Raw genomic sequence first — 22,205 nt, 5'->3', positions numbered from 1 at the left:
TCCTTTCTATTTCTCTAATACGCTCTGTGAGTTTCATTTCTTTGGACAGCCTCCCTTCTGCAAGGCTCTCTGTTTGTGCTCGTTTCCCACCCCTCTCTCCCACATGTGGCAGGGACAGACGTCAGTGCCAGGCATGAGGGAGCAGACAGCAGTGAAAATCCCCAGCACAGACCTCCGTGTGGGGTTGGATGAGTCCAACATTCCCTTTCCAAGAAACAGCTCCAGCTGCAGTGTGGCAGAAGGGTGACTCAGGTGGGGGAAAATGTCAGGGGTCTGCTAAGCTGAAGCATGGACCTGCTTCCATACAGCCTGCTAGCTCAGGGACATGCTGGTGTTATGGTCTCTGCCTCACCAGAAGGCATACACGTGCCTTTACCTTTGGCAGGGTGGCTTGTGAGAGGCTGGAAATAAGAAGCCAGGTCTTGGACAGGCAAGCCGTGCTTCAGGCAGAGTGAGAGGCAGGTGGTGATGGCCCTGAAACTGAATGTTGAGCGCAGGGGCGGAAGGGGTGCTGTGGCAGTGATGACAGTGCGCCATGAAATTGGTATTTCTGTTAAATTCAAGATTTTTTAAAGTCCAGTAGAATGATGAGGATTAGTTCCTAGGCTTGTACTTTTTGTTTGGTTTTTTTATATACTTTTTATTTTCTGCTGGCTGGACCATGCCATCTCTTTTTTAACTCTGCTGGCGTCCAGTGAATTCACAATTCTCATGGTTGCCAGCAAAGTTATTTTTGCAGAAAATCGACAGCTCCTGAAGCAGGATTAAACGGCAGCAAACAAGGAGCTGAAATAGACTGGAAACATAAGTCGGAGCTTAAGACAGAAATTGCTTCCACAACAGGTGATAACTACAAGAGAAGTGCAGAATAACTACATAACTATTATGCTGAATTTTCAAAATGTTATAGCTAGTCATTGTAGGTTTTACTTATGTTTAGCAATTAAAGATTGCTACAGTTTGTGATTGTTTCAGTATCTCAGCAGGGGAGTGTTTTCTACTCCTTTGTAGAAGATGTAAGTCCTGCTGCATAAAAGCATCCTTCCTTCTCAGGAGAATCTTACTTGAGATGTCAGAAGTAAATTTTCCATTATGGACAAAATGTGATCTATAGATCTGTCATTACCTAGATGAGACAGTCATACTGACAAAGTAAAGCTGATGCCTCCAACACCTATCCTTCCACAGGTGGTGAGTGCATTGGCAAGTGTGAGATGGAAGAAGGCAGTTGGAGTGTCCAAGGGCTGTATTAGTAAAGCTCATTTCCTTACATAGGAGGCTTCCTTTCTACTACATAGATAAATAACTCAGGCTTAAAATTTAATTTGGCAGGTAATTTGTCCATAACACTACTGCTAGCAGTTGGAAAACAAAATGAGTTTAGATGTTTTTATTTGACAGCTACTGCACTTGCAAACAAAATTGTTGCTTTGATTTTTCTCTATACACAAAAACACAAGGTGGAGTTTCCACTGTTGGCTTGTGATGAAGACAAGCCGCTAGACGTGTTGTGACTACTTGACATGGACCCCAAGTCCTATCTGATCTCACATGCTGGTTTCTGGAATCTTTCTGTTTAGAGTCGGTGAGAACAAGGCCAGAAACCTGGGATTAAATCCCAGCTCTGCTGAGGGCCGTGATGCTGTGATTTCACCCCTTCCTTTTTTTTTTTTTTTTTTTTTTTCTTTGCGATTCTGTGTCCTATCACCAGAAAACCACAGCCTTTCCCAAAGTGAGCCTCCCAGTATTATCACTCCTCCGTTTCCAGGCTCCTCCAGGGCTGATAGGCCGGGCCTTTTTCCAGCCAAAACAATTGCTAATGGAGATGTGAGGAGCTTCATTAAACTTGGAGTGATTATTCATATGTATAAAATGGCTCTGTGTTGGCAGAATCAGAGCCCGGGGCACCAGCTCAAGTAGTAACACCAAAGCAGAATAAAACTGTGTTCTCCTGGTTTTGCATGCTAAAAAATCAGCACATTCAGGTCAGCGTGAGGCATTCGCAACCTCCTGTAGCAGCTTTAGAGGGACAGAGCTTGTAGATGGGGGTTGGCAGAGTTTGTTAACTTGTAAAACGAATTTTAGCTAAAATTTAGCTCTTTCAACAAATGCTTGAGAAAGTGTGTGTGTGTATGTGTTTGCACTTAACGCAAAGGAGTGTTTGTATAACATCTGCAAAGCGGAGGACAAGTGGGCTTGAAGGATTAAAAGGTGCCAGTGCTGGATTCTGGGGTGGCTTTGGCCAAATGGATGTTGCTGCTGTTATCCCAAAACTTGCCTTTCTCCCCCTTCATAAAAGAAGGGTCCTTCTTCAGCTTGGAGTAGGGAAAGGGTTAATCTTGTGGCTATTTCTTATTTAAACAAATGCACCTGAGTAAATGAATGAACCTTTTACTTTACTGTGCCTTTTTTGTACCTTTTTAACAGAATACTTAAATCATTATATAAAATATTTTTTATATAGATGAAAGTTTTATGTTACATACGAACCAGTCAGACATTGGACCACCCTTCAAATAGCATTGGTTTTCCCTTTCCTGACCAAACTTACATAAAGTTGTTCAAGCAGGTGGTTTTCTGTCCCTTTCCCCACCTCACTCAAGAGCTGTTAAAGTGAACACTCATGTTTTTGCAGGCATTGTGGAAAAAACCCTTTCATCCTGAAAACAAGTTATTTAAAATTAAAGAAAAAAGAGAGAATTCTAATGTTGAAGTAGAACACTAGTTAGTCATACACTAGGACTAGAATGAGAGACCTATGAATGTGAAGGTTTGATTCTGGTTTTGCAAATGTTTCTGTGACACGGGAACTCCAATAGAACCAAGGAGGCTTAGGGAATCAGGGGAACAAACTGTTTCAGGGCTACATCTAGAGAGATGCTACATCTAGCAACGACTTGCTGCCAGGTCTGTCATATGTGTGAGCAGTGGATCATATCTGGTCCCAGCAGGAAGCTAGTAACAAACCAGAGACCAAGGATGTACTTAATTCCAATATTTATAATACTTGGTATGTGGTATTAATAGTTCTAGTTTGGCTTTTGGGGTACCAATTAACCAGTCACGCTCAGTGATGCTGTGGGAAGGCAGCTGCAACAAGCTAGTTACTACAAAAGACGAGATTGCCTGTTTGCACACGTGAAAACCATTGACTGTGTTTACATCATTCACATACTCCCAGGCAGATGGGACTGAAATAGCGGCAAAACCACCATTAGGTGCACGAGGTGGCTTGCTCTGATGGTATTCAGGGTGTTTGTGTCAGTAGCCAGGTCAGGCTGCCAAAGTTATGCGTGTGGAGGGGTAGGGAGAGGTGACCACTGGAGCTGAAGGAGAGCCAGTGTCTTGTTTTCTTCTAACTTTTAATACTGTAATTCTTAATTTGTGGAGTCGCTGGGAAGGCCCAGAGCCTCTGTGCAGACTGAACCCCTGCCTTAGCCTCAACTGGGTGACTGAAAAGCCGTTGAAAGAATGGACAGTTGTTGCATGTAAGCAAGGAACTGTGTCAATTTTTGTTTCCCTTTTTCCAGTCTTGTATGTAAAAAAGAAAAGAAAAGAAAAAAAAAGGAGAGCATTTTCCTGATGGCTACATATACTAGTTTTTATTTTCTGTTTACTTGTGTTGGCAGCAGAATGAATTACAACGAACTGCCAAACACATGCTCCATAAACATGCCCCAAGCAAAGCAGTGGTTGCAGACCTTGCCCTGAGGGACTATACTATGGCCTCTACTTATGGGTCTTAGGGCTGGGGAGCATTTCTTCCAGGCCGCAGTGTGGTAGTTTGGAGACCGGTATTTTCAGTGCCAGAGAATTGTCCTCCAGCCAGCCCAAGCTGTTTCACATGCCCTAGGAGCGGAGCCCGCCCCCCCCCCGGTATGAACAGACCCACCTTGGTCACAGAGCATTCTTCGAAAAGCTGAATAATTGGCAAATGGGTGAAATTATTAATAATCTCCACCTCACAATATAGCAGCTCTTGCCATAGAAAAAAGTCACAGCTGGGGTAAGCATGCCACGGTGTTACACTGGTAATAGATGTTGCCGTTCACAAGCCATCCCTGATGGGTGACGGTAGGTGCACCATCAGCTCCCGCTGCAGAGCACAGCAGCTGGGTTGTTGCACAGTCGCCTCCTGCAGTTGCAGGAAGAATGGCTTCTCCTTCTGAGAGCTGGTAAATATTTTATCCTTTCCCTTGCTTCATGTTGGTAATTAGCAAAAGCAAGTGAGACATGATTCTCGCTATTCTTCATTCTGCTGGGTGCCAAGTCATATTTAGAATAATCTTTGTTGGTTACCACCACAATGCAGTATTTGAGCTGGGTTAAATCCCAGGAACACCCTTATAATTGAAACCAGCTGGGCGTAAATGAGCGCAAGCACCTAGGATGAATGTGGCTGCTTCAGTATCACATGAGGAAGGAATTGTTTCTCAAACAGCTGTGACCGTAATGAGATAGGGATTCACAACGGGCATGTTAAGATTCACCTACCCGGTAATAACTTGGTAATCAGTGCAGACCATGGACCACGAGTAATACATAGCCCCTTACAAAGTGCCTTGCACGCTGGATTGCTGGGCACTAGCTAAATGTTCTGGATGGTTTGAAGCTGTAGCTGCTTGCAGAAGGTGTCCTGGTGAGCCAGTACAAAGCTGACAGAGCCCGCAAATGTGGTGTAGTTATAGGCAGAATCCAGTTGTTTCCCGACTGAGAGGATGAACCTTTTTATTAATTGTATGAAATTAAAACTAATGGAAAAGAAAATTGGGCTGGAGTCAATGACTCAGCATCCTTACAACAATAATTATATATCAACAAAAGCAGCTTTTGGGAAAAAAAAAAAATTAGGCCCTAAAAGGGGTATGAAATACTCTTTTCAGTTGCATGAAGAGTGCAGAGAGACGAAAGCCATTTTGCAAAGGGAAGAATTCCCATATATTATCATCAGCCCACTCTTTGCTGAGTAATTGGTTTCTATAAGCAAAAAAATGAGCAATTCAAGGAGAATGCATTGTTTCTTTTTAGAAATAGTTCATATAAGCCTAATTTCACATTTAGGCCTATATGCTGCCTACTCTCGGGGATCTAAGTCATTCTTTGTTCTGTACATTTCCTCAGTTTGTGAAAATACACATGTAAATCTTCTCAGATGAGTGGGACACAGAGTTACAGTTGAAGGAAACTATCACTTTACAGATGTTAAGTTACATGTTTTTGTATTTTACACGCTGGCATGGTACTGTCTGTCTTCCTGCTACTTTTATACATACCCTGAGTGCAGTAGTTGAGGGGAAGAAAGTAATGCCTGAATTCGCTCACTGCACAATTCACTCACTCCAGAAAAAATATGGTGCTGCTTTTCACAGGTACTCTGTGTTATTCCTCCACAGATCCCAAAGACAAATCTGAAGTAGGTAGCTTGCAGTTAGCAAACAGGTTGAATCCCAAGTGAGAAATGCCAGCTTCAGTCATGTGACAACAGAACTGTTTTATATGAATGATAGGAAGTACATGGAAGCATCATTACATGCAACTATTTGATCGCCAAAAAAGCGCAGCATCCGAATTTCTCCCCAAAGTGTTCATGCAGTCAGAGGAAAAACTTTTTTATTTCGTTTCAATGGTAAAAGTGAATGGCTGAATTAGTCTGGCTGAGTTTTAAAGCAGTACTTTATCCTAGAAACGGGCTGCTTCTCTCTCCTGATGCTCTTTCTTCTTAGAGGGAGTAATTGCTGATAAGTAGATAGACCTTGTAATAACAAAAATACAATATAAAGTCATTTTAAGCTAATGACTTCACCATTGGATGCTCTGTAAATGATTTAAGATTTACATTTTTTTCTTTCTACTGTGTTATAGCCTTTCCTCATAAAACTAAATCATACATAAAATGGCTTGAATATATGTATATATATCTAGTGTTTTCCTGAAAGCGATGACATTTGAACGCCTCCAAGAATCTGAAAGATCCATACATACTTACGCGTCACAGCTACAAAATCCAGGATATGAGTTTGTTTTTAAATAAAAAAAGTTATATTTTTTTTAAGGCTTGAGCATATTGCTTGACTTGCATAAACAGTGCAAAGGTACTTCTACTGGTAAAGTAGAATCACAAACTCCTAGCAGATTTCAAACTTGCCACCAATTCCACATTTACTTTAATCAGTGCAGAAAGAGCTTGAGAAATCCAGATGTGATATGGGAGACTGGCTAGTTCGACAGATACCTAGAAGGAGAATGGGGCAGCTGGGGATGAGGCAACCTCATCTCCCAAAACTTCCATGAAGAGCACCAGCAGAAGGAGCCCTCTTCTCCCCAGCCTGGTGGTTTACTCTCCCTCCCCGTCCTGCCTGTCTTGATAAGCTACTTCACAGGTGGCTTTTGCCAGTGATGTTCTGCCCAGCAGCTGTGCAAGGACAATGGTGAAGTGTGAAGGAGCATGTAGCTCCACAGGCATCAGTGGTGGGAAGCTTGGTTTCCCCTGGGTTTCTGTCCTGTCAGGTTACTAGGACATCTATGAAGTCTCATCTGTGAATCATCTGGGTTCCCTCATGCCTAGTCAAGGATGTGCTCCCACTGCAGGTTTCCCTCTGTTGGTGTGTTTTACATTCTGTCTTGGCTGCTGAGTCTCATGGCATCATCTAGTTCATTCTTCTACCTCAGACAGGGCTAAAGCATGGCTGCATCATTCCTGAGAAACATTTGTGTCATCTGTTCTTAGCAACCTTTGTCCCCTCAGCAGTTTCCCAGTACCCCAGGCTGATAGCTTCTGGTGGGTGACTTGGTAGAATCAGAACAGTCTTCCAGATGCCTAACTTATGGTTGTCTTGCTGCAGCTTAAGTTCTTTGCTTCTTGTCCTACCCTTGGTAGAAATGACCAAGAGCCGCTTCTCTGCTTTGCTGTTACCTTTTCCTTATTTGAAAGTGGTTATCTTCTCACATCAGTCTTCTCTAAATTTAAACAAACCTAATTCCTTTCCTGGTAGGTCATGTTTTCTAGATCTGATAACTTTCTTCCTCTGGATTCTCTCCAGAGCCTTAGCACTCCAGCTGTGGATTTGTACTGCTGAACAAAGCAGAAGGAAAATCCCATGGGGCTGTAACTTTTAAAGCTTTGAGAGAAAATTTGCCATCTGCAAATTTAGAATTAGTTGGGTTTTGCCCATCTGCTCATTATCATCTTGATGTTTGTCAAAAGCTTGTTGGATTCCTGGTCCCATTGTTTTTATGTAACTGAAGCTAAGATGAAGTTCTTCATGATCTAAAAATAAAATGTTTTCTTAAAAGTGCAGTTTACCACTTCAGCGTTTGAAATCTTTATCTCGAGAATTAAGATTTTCTTTCTGGAAGAACTGTTTTAGAAATATTAGGCTGGTTGTAAGAATTATTTGGTAGCCTTCTGCAGCCATTTATAGCCAGAAGATTGGTGTGGATAACAACACTGGTGCTTTCTCAGCTGCATATTCTTGCAGGTGCCATTGCAGATTATCTCAAAAATAACTGCACTTGATCCCCTTCAAGCACAGACAATTTAGAAGATCGGGGAGACGGAATGATTTTTTCTCAGAATCTCTCAGAATCAAGGCATGTTTTCAGTCTTTTCATGTTCCTGCACCAATACCTGCAGAATGCTAATCCTTTTCCAGTGGTTATGCAATACCTCAGTGAAGGCACCATTTGGCACCTGTACGCTGAAATTCAAGAAAGTAAATTAATTGAATAGACAGACAAAATGGCTTAACTTTTGCAAGATGTTGTAAAGTACGATTCAGCTCCAGTGGCCTTTGAAAGACAGTGTTTCCGTGTTTCATTGTGCAAGTATTGAAGGATGTGAAACTTATCAAGGCCTTAAATCTGCGCTTGTCCTACACTTCTGTGAAGAGCTATTGATCTCAGTTATGGGTCTGCAAGCAGCAGCTCTCTGGGCAAGTCCAGGTTTGCATTGCTAATAAATTGAAGGCATAAGAGAATGTTTTATGCAAGCAAAGAAGTCGTTCCCTAGGTAAGATATTGTAGATCATCGTTTGGTTTTAGTTAAATCCGTTGGCTTGATCAGTTCTGACACTAGCTATCCTTGTTTCTCTGAGTTTTTAAAATAACTTTTCTAGTTATTCTAACGAGTGAGCATAATAAGTTATATCTTGTACCTTCTGAAGTTGTATTGAATGGATTGTCTGTAAAACCTATTTATAAAATCCAGTATTAACTCTAAGAGTTTCTCCATTGCTAAGTGTAGCATTACCTTGTTTGAGAGGGCAACATACCTCCATCATGCATAGAGGAAGTGCAAACCCCAGATATACTTAGAATTGCCTTAACTGGAAAGATCAGAAAGCGATTGCAAGAAAGATGCATTTAGGTTTGCAACTGAAAGAGCTTTATGTGCAGGGAAAGCTGTCTTGAAATAATGTACAAGAGAGAGACTGGTGTTAAAAGGGAAACTCTGAAGAGAGACCTCCTGACCTGCAGCTTGCTTTAAGCAATCTTAGAAAGTACAAAAAGGTTACCCAAAACCGGGTTTGGGCTTTTTTGGTTGGTTTTCTGGGTAGTGTCAAGGTGTTTAATTTTGTTAAAGTACAAGTACAAAACGGGTTCTCTAAAAGTTAACGTGATAAAAAGCAAATACAGAACTCTTCAACTTAATCTGTCATGTGTGCAAGCTCTGCTTTTGGGGAGGGGAGGGGTGGGGTCAGTTGCCTCCAGGAGATTAACTCTTCCTTCACCAAAAGTTTGTATTTTAAGATTTGGAGTTTGCTAATATAAGGAAAGCTTACTTTTTATAAATTTTTATAACTTTAAACTGGACTGTAAATCCACATTTTTCACAAGAGATTTATCACTCGTTAGAAATGTGCAACAAAGCTTGCCTATTGATGGCTTGTATTATTTTTGGTAATCACATTGAACTCCAGCATAACAGGTCTGAAATTCTTCATCACAGTTGGGTCCTTACAATTCAAGCTAAGAAGGAGGTGGAATTGCCTTTTGATACGTAGAGCTGAGCTGGAAGTGATTAACTGAGTGGCTCATTATTTTCCTGGAATAAGAAGGAGCTGTTTAGTGGTTGTAATACAAGGTTTTTTTGCTCCTTGGTCCTCTAAACTTGATCTGCAATGTCAGCATTCACCAAAATGGAAATCACTAAAAGCAACCTTTAGCATGAGAGGGATTTTTTTCCAGCAGGTTGCTCCCCACTGCTATTGTACAGATGTTCTGGAAAAAATACTTGGTTGTCTTACATTTTCGGGGCTGGAATAGTAGCTGCTAATGCCTCAAAATGATATCCAAGTAGGTAAAATGGAATGGGAAGGGAGATAGCACGTTAGTGAAAATTCACCGGTAAACACAATGCAAGATCTGACTTGAATATCAAGTAACATTAATTACTTTAGAGCCTCTCTGTTTTCCTCGTGTGCATTTTAATTATTATTTCAGCATAATGTAATAACAAGAGCTGGTTTATAGGACGATAATAAGACTTGAGGCTATGACTGTGGCAGATTTGTAAGCAGAGGGTGGTTGGGCTGAGTGAAAGGTGCCCGTGGCTGTGCGTTGCATGCTGTCGTGCCTGGGATCGGGGAGGGGAAGGATTTCCTTCCCTGAGTCACCTTTGGGGAACTGACCCAGTAACCAGTCCCACCGGTGCTGTCTTCTGGCGAAATGCTAAACCATGGTCTTGATGATGTGAGGCCAATAAAATCTCCAGTAGCCATTTTCCCCTGCACTATGGCAGTAAAACTGAAACCCCCCTAATTATCCCAGTCAACATCCAGTTATCTCTTATTTACCTAAAATTCCCCCTGTATGTGAAGGCTTAAGTGGACATGATTATTTTTGTCAGTTATTTCCCAGTATTGCTATGTTTATGCTTAGGCTAAATCTTGCATATGAGGTTCAAATCTTGCAGAGGTTGAATCTATCCTTCAGCCTCTAAGAATTCTGAAGGATGCTGTTTCACTATTTTACAAAGGTTTACATCTCCTTCTGTGTCATTCTTCAAAATGTACAAACTTCATTTTGTACGTTTTGGATTTCCCAGACAATAAGTGGTATGTTTGGCCAGGCTTCCCACTCACTTACCATTTGTGTGTGGTTCCCTGTGAATCCATCTGTTCCCTCATTATCAGTTATTAAAAGGCGTTTGAGACACTTGAGGTGGCTGGTGGGTGGACACTAACATTTTCATAAACTGTGCTGAAATGTTCAAACCAATGTGAAGTTAAGAAATGCCTCTTTGTAGAAACAGGCATGCAAGTAAGGAAAAGAACATTCCTGGGAGTCCATTTGGCATGTACTGATTCCTCCCAGCTCCAGTTAGAGCCTGGAGAATTGGAAATACCCCATACGTTGGATGTCAGACTGGTAATGTTGGTTAGCAAGACTGAGACCACTCCCTGTTTCCCCAGTTCCAGCTCTGGTTTTTTGCAAGGCACCAGACTGTCAGGTTTGGGTTATCTCCAGCAGCTGGTTGATAGCCTGGTTTGGGTGAGGGCTGCTGTGAATATTCCTTCTTTCAGGGAGTTCTCCAGCCCAGAGGCATTTGGTCAGAGCTGTCACGGCCACTGACGTACAGCCTCCCCTTCTTTCTCTGGGGGGTGAATGCCCTTCTGCCGCTTTTCACCTGTTATTTTACGATGCGCCGAGACCCTGCTGGGCAGGAGGCTATCAGTGTGAGGATGGAGGGGTGCAGGAGGGGAAGCCCCTCTCTTCTGTGTGCGGAGAGATCGTGCTTGCATCTCCCCCAGCAGAATAAAAATGTTGTCGTTTAGGGTTTTTTGAGTGTTTAGCCAACTAACTGGATTTTTAAGTGCGTGTGCAGCTCATGCATGCATGTTTGAACACTCCCATCCACTTAGATCAGTTAGAGTCACCAAACTTCTTCGTTTTTCAAAATAAAACTGCATTATGCCTAGACATGTTGAGCCAAATCTGTTCCTGGTGTTATTTCACTGACTTCTCAAAGAATTACACCAGAGGTGAATTTGGTCTGGTGGAGCAGCTTTTTTGCCTGGAGCAAGTCTTTACAGAAGAGTTGTATTTCTCTCAAAAATATAAAAGGAACACTGACAGATCTGCAGCTCTGGTGGTGTGAGCAGGTGCAGCTATATTAAATTATTTCTTATTAAATTGATTCAGCAACTTGAAGCTTGTAATTTTTGTTCTGCTATGGTTCTGTGACAGAGACCTTTTAAAATAGGCAAAGCATATACCATTTCTTGTCATTCCTTTCTCTGGTATGATCATTGTAAAGATTTCTGTTTGTATGTAGCTCGGATTCTGATTGTATCATTTATTTGGGTAAGATCTGAAAATTACAGCCTTTTCCAGTTAATCACATTGAGCTGTGTCATCGCTAGTGTAATTCCATTTACTCCACTGACATCCGGATGAATGTGAACAATAGTTTTTGCTTTTGTTTTTAGGTTTAAGTGGTTTTAGGCTCTGGTGGTTGCTGTGGCATAAATTGGTGTGTTTCCCTTCCAGCCAGTGGAAGTATGCTGATTTACACCCGCCTGAGGATCTGGCTTAATATTTTAAGGGTGCCAGTCTTCAGCCAGATGAGATGTGTCATGTGCTGCAGAGTTTTCCCCAGTATTAAGACCCACTTTGACTATCTGTGAAAAATAACCTGATGCTCTATGCCTTCACGTAATTGCACACAGAAATGTGGTAAAGAGTTCTCCTTCTGGCAGCCTTATCACTTCACCTCTGCTGATTTGAGATAGAAGAGCTGTTAATTTCTCACTCTTCCTGGGTGCTTCCCATGCCTGTTTTACTGCCATTACTGCTCAGCTGCTGTTAACTTAGTGTCAGAAGTAGACAGAAATGTTTGCCTGGAGTTCCATGTCTTTAATGCCTTTTGGGGTTGTTTGTTTGTTTGTTTTGTAGGTTTATTTCCTTTAAGACTCCAGGCTTAGGCTTGGAGACCCCAGCCATCATCATTGAGCCCAGCAGCTGGAGCGGCAGCGAGAGTCCTGCCGAAGATATTGAAAGAATGAGTGATTCTGCAGATAAACCTATTGACAATGATGCAGAAGGTGTCTGGAGCCCTGACATTGAACAGAGCTTTCAGGAGGCTCTAGCTATCTATCCACCATGTGGGAGGAGGAAAATCATCTTATCAGATGAAGGCAAAATGTATGGTAAGTGGTACACATTTAGTCTTTGGAAATAATTATCCTGATGGGGACTGCAAAGCGCGCCTTGTTTTTACACAAAATCCCTGGCTCTGCTTTGAGTACTTTTGGAGTGAATCTGGAAGAGCTGTGTGAAGTTGAGGGGGCTCAGCTGGGCTGATGCGTGGTGCAGGGCTGCCCCAACCCCTGCCTCTGCCGCTGGCACTGGGAAGCGATGCTGATGCGGAATTGTCTTGAATGAATGCTATGCTGCGGCTGAGCGGGGCTGTTCAAAAGAAGTTTTTAAATGTGTCATTCCTTGAGCGTAAACAAAAGTAAGCATTTTTTTTTCATTATTATTTTTCAAGAAATTATGAAGGAAGGGAAATGAGAAATACAGTCTGTGTGATCGCGTGGCAGCATATGCAATACTAAATTGCAAAGCGGTAAAGTCCTTGTTGTGTTCAGAAGCCTCTCGATTAAAGAGGCAAGTTAGGGGTGCTTTTGTGCCTTTCTTTTTTTTCCTTTTTCCCTCCCTTTCCCCTTCCCTCTGCACAAACTGCTGTCGATCAGGTGCCGCGCTGACAGCATTCCATAAGTACAGGCTCCGCGGAGGGGTACCGACGTCTGCATGGCCTGCGCGGGGCTGGGCAGCCTTCTCTCCGCCGCCCCGGGACCCCCCCGCTGTTGCTGCGCCCCCCCGGCCTTGCCCCTACCTGGCCGGGCCGCCCCGCGGCAGGGGCGGGGGCGCAGGCCCGAGCAGATGGTGCTGCAGCTGCCACCAGCTGTGCCCCCGCTGCCCCGCCCGGGGTCACGGGCGGCGGGGGCAGGACCCGGCCCCCCCGGCAGGACCTGGCCCCTGCCGCAGCTGCCGTGTGAGCCGGGCCGGGCCGCCCTGCAGCATCGCGGCTGGCCCGGGCGCCGAGGTGCCGCCCCCCGGCAGCACTGTGTCCCCCCCGCAGGACTGTGTCGTCGTCGTCCCCCCGCGCAGCAGTGTGTCCCCCCCCCGGCAGCACTGTGTCCCCCGTAGGGCAGTGTCCCCCCCACAGCAGTGTCGCTTCCCTCGCCCACTCCTCGCCCGTCTCCGTCTCCGCCTGTTTGGATTGCATTTCGGTGTTGTTATTTTCCCTTGGAAAGGGGAGATGATTTGCTTAATTAGAAGGTTGGGCGCATTCTAGGCGGACACAAGAACGTATGTACAAACAAGCGCATTGTGTCTGTGCGCTCAAAAGCTCCACTGAGGCTTGAATCGTCCGCCAGCAGAAGGGTGTCTGCGTTTTTTTTATATCGGGATCCCTACAACCGCAGTAATCACCCCTGAAATCTGGGGTTTGGCGTTTTGAAGCATTCTTTGTGCCGTTGTATAAATTAAAGAAATTAACATATTTATCCATTCTTGGCGGCGATCGCTGGTTTAATTTAATGGTTCTCTAATCCTGAATGTTAACATTTGTTAGATTATATACATATAAAACTATTTACGCATCTCTAACTGCTGATTATTACTGCTAGCTTGTAATACCATATGCACATTTCATATATTTATGCTCATCCTAAATCAAACACTGTTTATTTTCAATCAAAAAAAGAAGGTATGCGTGTTCGATGCCGCAAACCTGACTTAAAAGTGTTGCCCAGATTGGGAAGGAAAAACTGTGTTAGGAAGCGCTGGGTCCTGTGTGAGCAGAGTTTGCATCCTGACTTTGCAGTGGATGAACTCATGTTTTCATTCTTCAAGCTGAGTAACTGCTTTGTAGTGTTTGAGGATTTATTGAAACCATGCTAGGTTTCTGAGGACTTTCTAATAGAGTCTTATGGCCCTGAGAGCATAATTGTTCTCCAAGGATTTTGAAATCAAAACAGTATAAGTGTTACAGATTCAGTGTGGCATAATGAAAATAATTTAATGCCTTTTAGTGGCATACCAAGTTTATTTCACTTACAAGAGAGACGTTGCAGTATCTCTAAGCTTCCATAGTGTTGGGGGATATTGTAATGTGTCAGTAATTCATGAACCATGTAAGACAAAAGGTCGAGAGAGCACAATTTCATTTTCTAACTGGAATTACCTTTAGATATAGGCACTAGAACAAATATGATCTTTACGGAGGCAAATACAATGATCATTCTGTGTGGATTAAGTTAAGCAGTTGTCATTTTTTATCTTTGGAGAGAGACTTTGAGAAGAGCAGAGATTTTGCTTGAAGAAATATTTTGAGTCTCTGCCTTTGATTTAATGGGAGCTTCGCGACATGCATGTAATCAGAAGCCAGTTGCATCACTGTTCCTTTATGGTGGTCTAAAATTGTCCTTCAAAGTGGCGTTTCTAAGAGGGCTGCATACAGGCTCCTGGTCAGCTGGCTCAGGGGGAGCTGGCCGATTGCTCGGGCAGGACTGGGTGGTGTGGGGGGGGGTGGCTGAGGAGTGCCTGCCTGCGGTGCCACCTGAGCAGCAGCAGCGTGGCTTGTGCTGGCAGAGCAGCCCCAGTGGTACCGAGGGACATCTGTGACCTCTCCGGGCAGCCTGAACCGCTTCAGCTGTTCCTCTACAGCTGTGGTCTTGGACAAGAAGGGGAGGGGAGGGTGTTTTCCTCTCCCCTTGCCTTCCCAAAAAAGTAACTTAGGCACCAGAGGACCACGAGACCAAAAGACTTCTGATCCTACCCCCACAAAAAAGGGTTGCAGGGCCTCGTGGCTGGGAAGGGGAAGGGGATGTCTTGGGGTGGTTTTTTTTTGGCCCTGAGGCATCCTTGGGCTGTAAGGACGAAGTCATGACCTGTGCAAAACTGAGAGCTTTTTTCTGGCTGCCGCTGACCCTGCCACCAGTACAGGGTTACGGCTCCTTGAAGAAACCCTTAGAAAACCAAATAAAAACTTAATGAAACTCTTGTTTTTAAATTTATAGAAAATGATTGGGTAAGAAGCAAAGACGCTTGTTTTGGTTCAGAGGGGCAGATTCCAGGAACCGTAGTTTGGAAATTCTTGAGAGAAAGGGAGTGTGCTCTAAGGTCAAGGGACCAGTGATAACGTTTCTGCAGGAAAACACTGGTCACTCCTTTTCCTCCTCCCTGTGTGTGTGTGCTTGTGTGGTTGTGATGGTCTTACAGTTATGGGGTTGCTCCTAGTAGAGTATTGACTAGTAGCAGTAAATAAAATAACAAGGTGAGGAGGGGATAAATACGAAAACTTGAAGGAGGAATAGAAGAGCACATCTATAAACTGATGCTCACACTCTTTGTGAAAGCACTTGAGTGTAGCCCATGCAGAACTCATCCATTAGACCCATTTTCGTTTGTCTTGCAAGGTGCTGGTAAGAATTTGATTTCACCCGTACTGTTTTAAAAGAAGCATTGATAAAACACAAATATCATCCACTAGTGCAAAGCGGGATACCCTGATTTGCCTCGTCTCCCAGAGATCAGTGCCGATGAGTTTCTGTGCCCTTTTATGCAGCGCATAGTAAAACTCCAGCCCGTTAGAGGGCATTGGCTGTCCTGTGTTTGTACTTTGTTCGGATTGTTGGTCTTTTACTGCTGACAGTTTAGTTACTTGTAGCAATGCCTGTGAACTCACTTATTGGCAGGATATTTGCCTGTGCTTGTCTTTGCTCCTGGGAGAATGTTTTGGAAAAGATTACAGGAATGAAAGCTGCTGTGAAATGCAGCCCTACTTTTATACCCTCTGTAACACTGAAGTCACTGGAGTTACCACGGGAATGGATTTGGCCCTGTGTGCGTGTTTTCATCTTTTTCTTGAAATTTAGGTATAGAGAGACATAGCTTTAGTGCAGCTCTAGGGTCAATGCCAAAGGAACATAAGTTGCTAGCAAGTGTAATAACGCCTGCAGTCACGTTACTATCAGCGTTGCTAACAAAAGCGGCTTTTGCCTTTAAGACAAGAAAATAGTTTGCACTTATTTTTTGGGACCTGTAAACAGCTCTTCAATTATGAATGGAATCAGTTTTGATTTGAACTGGAGGTATTCATCTCTGCAACAAAACTACTTAAAAGTGTATTAATGATTATTTTACAAGGAAGTTTTGTAGCATGTTTATTTGTTTTACAGAGAAGAATGAGCACTAATTAATGTGAGAAGGTGCATAGCAGCCTTTCAAGACTGTTGTATATGTTTATTAGGTCATGCATAAAATCTCTTTGCCTGCATTACCATGACAGTAAAAGGGAAAATGATACTTTTCATAAAAATTTCTGCTCAGATGATAGAATTTTTGCACGATGAGTAATAATAGTCTTCATTTCCAAAGCACCTTGTATAAATGCAATATTAAAATTGAACTTTGAACCAGTACGTTGGCAAAAGAAATCCTATTCTGTACGCTTGTGTGATTCTGTAGCTAGTTGCTATTGTTAGGTGTCTTTCTGGGTTCCTATTAGGAAACTGCGAGCTAACTAGCTTTATGAAGAATACAGTAACATGTTACAAATTATTTTTACTGTTGCTTTTAATTTTAAAAGTTCCATGCAAGTTACTGCCTCTATAAAGACATCACTACCTTATAAAGTTTCCACAGTATTAAGTATATTTGAATGTGAATAAGGTACTTGGAGTGATGAAATACCAGATGTGAAGTATCAGGTTGCATGTTTATTCATCTGTTATTGCAATCATTGTACAAAGATACACTCTTGTTGGGTTGTTGGTTGTGGGGGTTTTTAGGGTTTTTGTTTGTTTTTGTTGGTTTTTTGTTGGTTTTGTTTGTTGGGGTGGTTTTTTTTGTCTCAGCAATATACACAAAATGCACTGGAGGTAGGACTGCTATTATGAAAGTTAATGTTTGGGTTTCTTAGATTGTAAACAAATCTGTCTAGAAACATTCTTGCAATCCTGTGATTGCTGGCTGTATTACGTCATGGCACAGTGCATGCATTAAGGCAGGCTGCAAACCTGTGCTGAGCAATCAGTTAAAAGTGAAGAAAATGAAGGTCCGAAGATACAGTGTCTGTTTGAAAAGTTACTACTTAAATTACTCATATTATAAACAATCTGTTTATAAACGTTTTTGCAATCTGGTGATGTTCTTGCAACATCAGCATGCTTGCTTGCGAGAAGGCAATCTGGTTTTGTCAGTGAGCAATAGGCGCTGCCGTCATTAGAAATGAAGGATGTTGGGCTTACTTGTTGTCGAGGATTTCTGCAATGTGGGGGAACAGGGTTTAATCTTTCGATCTGGGCTTTCAAAAGTAATGGTTCGGGATAAAGTGGCAGAGTCTTCATGAGACAGAGAGTCTTCATGAGATAGAGAATCTTTTCTTTTTCCTCTCTGCCATAAGCTTCTATCCTCAAGAGAAAATCTAAGTGGGACTGTAAGAGTTGTGCATGTTCTTTTGGCTGTGTTGGGTCAGGAGAATGATGTATTCCAAAGGAAACGGGAAGTTTTGCTGAAAAGTTGTGCATCAGAAAGATCAGGACATTCTTTGGAAGTGCTTTTTAGCACTTTGGGTTTTGTCCTCTGTCTGCTAAGTATATTCTCTTTAGTCATCTGTGTAAAGAACTCCTCGCAGAAAGTTGTCTATAGCCTGTTTGTGGGAAACGGTGTCAAACTGCAGGGCTGTTGCCCAAGTCTTCCAGTGTTTAGCAGGTACCCTTGTATTAGAGGAGCTACTAGCAACGTTAGTTCTTGCCTGGAACTAAGTGGAAGCTACAAGGGCAGGTTCAGGTTAGGCATTTGACCACTTAAGAGTCATTTAATGGCTAGTCCTATTCAAATGGCTATACTAAACCGAGTAAGAGGATGATTTTCCTTTATTACGTTGCTCCTTTAGTAAAACCCTTGTTTAGAAATGGCACATGTTAGCATGAGAGCACTGACGTGATGCAACCTCACTAGAACATCCAGGATACATTTAGGTGGTTGTCTAGTATGATTTATATTAGCTCATTTTCCTTCCAGCAGTGATTTCACAAGCTGAACTTGTGATCTTGTAATTGCAGAAGGCATCGTTTTGCAGCCTTAAGAAATAGGGTTGTCGCACTAGGAGGTAGTTAAAACAGCCTTGATCAGGCTGATGTAGTGGGTTAGTTGGTTGCACAGTAATGAGAGTTCAAGGTAACTGAAAATCATGTACCCATTTGTTTGGTCTCATTCCTTGTAGAACTGGGTTTCCTCCTAAAAGCATGTTAGGGTGAACACCTTTTGGTTCAAACAACCTGGGGACAACTTCGGTTTGACAAGTAAGGCCCACATGCTCTTGGGGTTTATGATGGGCTGTCAAGTTTGGATTCCTTTTCATGAGCCCAGTATGAGATTACGGTAGAAGTTGCCTTGTTTTCTTACCAGCTTCAAATAACCAGCTGAATTATCTCACACGATCATAGCAGCAGCCCGTGGACCCACATGACCATTAAAGGGCTTATGTGGCAATGTGGAAGGTGGGTTATATTCACGTTAGACAACCCAGGCAACCCTTTCTGAGCATCCTCCTGGAAGCAGAAGAGGTAAGAAAATGTAGAAACTGTTGTTTTATAAAGGAAGAGACTGGGACAGTGCAGAGCATGACTTACATAACCAGTAACAGAAAAGAATTGACCAAAACCTAACTCTTTAACTGCCAGCAGCAACAGCACCGCCACAGTCAGCACCATTGCCATGGCTCACACCAGCATTCAAGAGCTGCTGGAACCGGAGACTCCCAGCCAGCTGTTCAAGCCAGGTGGAGTTGGGGCCAGTGAGACGGGTGGTGAAAGCCAGGCATCTGAACCATGCTGGGAGCGAAACTTCATCCTAATGTTCCCCCTCTCCCCTAGTGGGTTTGTTCTGTGTGGGAGTGATCACAAATAACACTACAGGGAACAAGGAGCAGTGGCAACACCTTTGGTTTTCTGGGGCCATGCATTTTCCCAAGAAGTAGGTTTATATACCACCCCACACCTCACAGGAGCGAGCCTGGGATGACTGTTGGGAGAGTAAATGCTGTGGTTGTTGTGACAGGAGTCTTACACAATTCCCTGAGGGTCATGCTATTCAAAATTAGTATGTATCGTAGCTGTGTCTTACAGGGATTTCCTCACAGATGCATGCAGAATATCTTTTTTTTTTTCTTTCTTTCTTTTGTGATGCCCTTGAGAAATGGTAGTCATACCATTGTATGAATATTTTCCTATCCTACAAACAGTTTAATGTGGGACACTTGGTCTGGAACATCAGAGGGAAACACTTCAGAGTCTGGGCTTCCAGATGATTTTAGCCTGGCTGTATAGTATAAGGAATTAGACACTAATGGATTAACAGTTTACAGACTTTCAGTAGAAGTAATGATTTAGCTGATAGAAAAAGATTCCTCTGAAGCTTTTCTGGTTTTGTTCTAGGCATGCTACAATTTCTACATTGGATGACTAAAGGATGTATTTTTGTAAGCAAAAATAATATGAATTGGGGAAGGGGAAGAAAGATGAACATAAATGTGCTAATTCCATCTCATGAATGCTCTTTTAAACATCGGGAAGTAGCATGGCTTGTTAGGCCTGTTGTGAAAGGGACAACAATGCATCCCAAATTCACAAGGAAATTGAAACCCTGAGAAAGTACTGCACACCGTGGGAGTTGCTGGGATGTCAGTCAAACACCATTACAATTTTACCTACAGAGGACTCAAATAAGCACTGTTAATAGAAACTGTGGTCAACATGCGCATTCTCTGGTGTGAGAAGTCAGCGTCACTATCGCAACTGCTTAATTACAGCCTTCCTACAACAGCCATCTCCAACTAGGTCAAGTTGCCTGAGGATTTTCCTGGATGTAGGCAGATTTTGTCCTTTTATTGAGAGCTCCTTTTTGTCTTGTTGGGGTGGTTTTCTTTGTTTTTGTTCTTTTTTTAAAAAAGAGGCGGGGGGGAGGTGGAGAGAGAGGTATCCAGATATCAGACTGTCTTGCACCCACACAATCTGATAGCATTTAGCAGCTTTGCACAGAATTAGTTAGCACAAAATCTGGCCTGCCTTTGTAAGGGGGCAGTAAGGTTGGCAGAGGTTACTGTGTGTATGACCCATCAAAAAAGATCAGATCGTCAATGCAATTCCCTGTTGGGTTGTCCTCCGTGGAGAGGGGATAGATAGGGGACCTGACAGGCAACAATGGATTCGGCTTGGACTGAATCTTTGTGTGTCTGTAGGAAACAGTATCAGACTTGATGTCTGATACTTTTGGGGGCAGCAACACAAAATATATGCCTGGGAGTGATAGGGAGCGTATTCCAGTGATCTGTGTGGAAGTAGGTGAGGTAGACCATACTATGCTTGCAGATAAGGGGCGAAATGCTTTTTCAGCATGCCTAATCATTGCAGCAAAGCTAAAACATTCCAAGTTTATTTGCCTAAAGCTGCTTCACTTTTGCTTACTTATACCTTAACATCAACTGGTTAGCCTGAAAAATAAAAGCATTACTTAAAGAGAAATCGTAGTTTAAATTGCCTTTTATGTCATATTAGCAATGCAAGTGAGTAGGCAACACAGATGAAAAAAGCATCTTCAGTCACTTGGATTCAACATCAGTCTTACCCCTAAACTAACAGGTAATACTACTGTCTTAGATATTGGGAAGAAGAAAATGTTAACCCAGAGGTTTCAGCTGCAGGTGGTTGGGAACAGCAGGCTTACTGTTGTTTGTGGGTATTGTTGACAGCTGTAGATAAGTACTAAAATAATTTTCCAGAGTGAAAGTACTCGTTGAATCATTTTAAGAGGTCCTTTTATGTGATCTGATAACTTCAGCATTGAATTATTTGAACAAGAATTGCATTTTCGTTTGTTTAGTTCTTCCTTGGATAGCCTGTCAGCAATAAACCGCCTAGTACAATTAATGGTGAAGTAAGTACTTACTAATAGCCACATACATATATGCACACATATATGTGCAGGGGTGTGTGTGTGTGAATATAATGCGTTCCCTTCCAGCCAATTAAAATGAATTTAAGAGACCTCAATAATGAGGTCTACACACAATGAATTGGCTACCTCTTGGTGGGGACCTTCCTTCTTGCTTTGGTGACTGAATGCAACCTACTGTGAGAGCTATTTGCAAAGAAAGATTATGATTCATATTTGCAGTAGTTACTAGATAGGTATTTAGGCATATATTTAGATAGCTGAGGTATGCAGGCATATATTGTCTGTTACATATTTAGATTGCATCTGTATTTTTAGCTGTAGGAGGTCTAATCACCAGGGCCTGTGAAAGTGCTGAGGAGAATTACTGTAAGGGATGGCGTATGGAGGAGCCACCTCCAGAATTTTCCATTCCGCAAGGCAGTGAAAAAAGACTATTGGACCTATATAGCTGGGTTGCCAGGGGAGTGTCATTAGCAGGTGGGACAGTTCAAAAAACCCTTTGGCCTGTCCTGGCTGCCCCAAAGGCTATTGATCTCTCTCAGTCCCCATTTTCAGCAGTTGTCCCAAGTTACAGCCTCCCACTGACCTCTGCGAGTGTGACATGCAGAGCTGGTGAGGGCGGTGTGGACTCTGGCATGTGAGGTTAGCAAAGTGGGAAGAATAGGAAAGATGCACTAGAACTGGTAATACTGAGCAAAGATAAAAATGAGGCAAAATAACCATGAAAAACCCACTTCTATTAAAATTATGGGACAGGAAGTTTTACAGGCTGCCTTTACCCCAGTGAAGAGAAGCCACCTAGAAAGATGAAGTAACTTTTCTGATGTCATCAAGAGCTTTATAGCAGAGCTGGGAATTGAGCCCTCTTCCCCCCAGTGCCATCTCTGTTTTAATGCTGAAGGGGCCCCTTTCACAGTTTATCCAGTGACCCCTGGGGAGCTTAGGGCTACTGTGGCAAAACCATATTTCCTGTACCACATCCTGTGCGCTGGGAGAGCAGGCTGCATCTTCTGAAAAGTACAATCTCTGCGTAATGTGACCACAGGATGCCTTGCACCTCTAATAATAAAGCGGCATTTAGCCAGCTCCCTTATTATTAGACATTTGCTTAATATAGTAGTTCCTTGAAACCAAACAAGAAAAGGTCATTGAGGTGCTCTATACTGTGTACAAATAATGGACAGCTATAAAGAGTCTAACATTTAAATGGAGAAGAGAGAGAGAAAGTGGATGGGAAA

The 22,205-nt window shown here is 42.8% G+C and overlaps 1 protein-coding gene across 10 annotated transcripts in view; it reads left to right on the top strand.

The window, feature by feature from the left end:
• Positions 1-22,205, top strand: part of TEAD1 (TEA domain transcription factor 1) — a 161,537-nt gene that overhangs the window by 43,053 nt on the left and 96,279 nt on the right. For 7 of the 10 annotated variants that reach the window (XM_056353713.1, XM_056353711.1, XM_056353708.1 and 4 more), the window contains exon 2: positions 11,896-12,149. The exons of the other annotated variants lie outside the window; for them this stretch is intronic. In XM_056353713.1, the coding sequence (XP_056209688.1) occupies positions 12,002-12,149 (148 nt within the window). In that variant the 5' untranslated portion in view covers positions 11,896-12,001. The remainder of the gene's footprint in view (positions 1-11,895; positions 12,150-22,205) is intronic. 10 annotated transcript variants of the gene reach the window in all.

The sequence above is a fragment of the Falco biarmicus genome, chromosome 10 (assembly GCF_023638135.1).
Source record: "Falco biarmicus isolate bFalBia1 chromosome 10, bFalBia1.pri, whole genome shotgun sequence".
Taxonomy (NCBI): Eukaryota; Metazoa; Chordata; class Aves; order Falconiformes; family Falconidae; genus Falco; species Falco biarmicus.
Note: the sequence above shows the minus strand (reverse complement) of the source record. Positions and strands in the feature narration are given on the sequence as shown.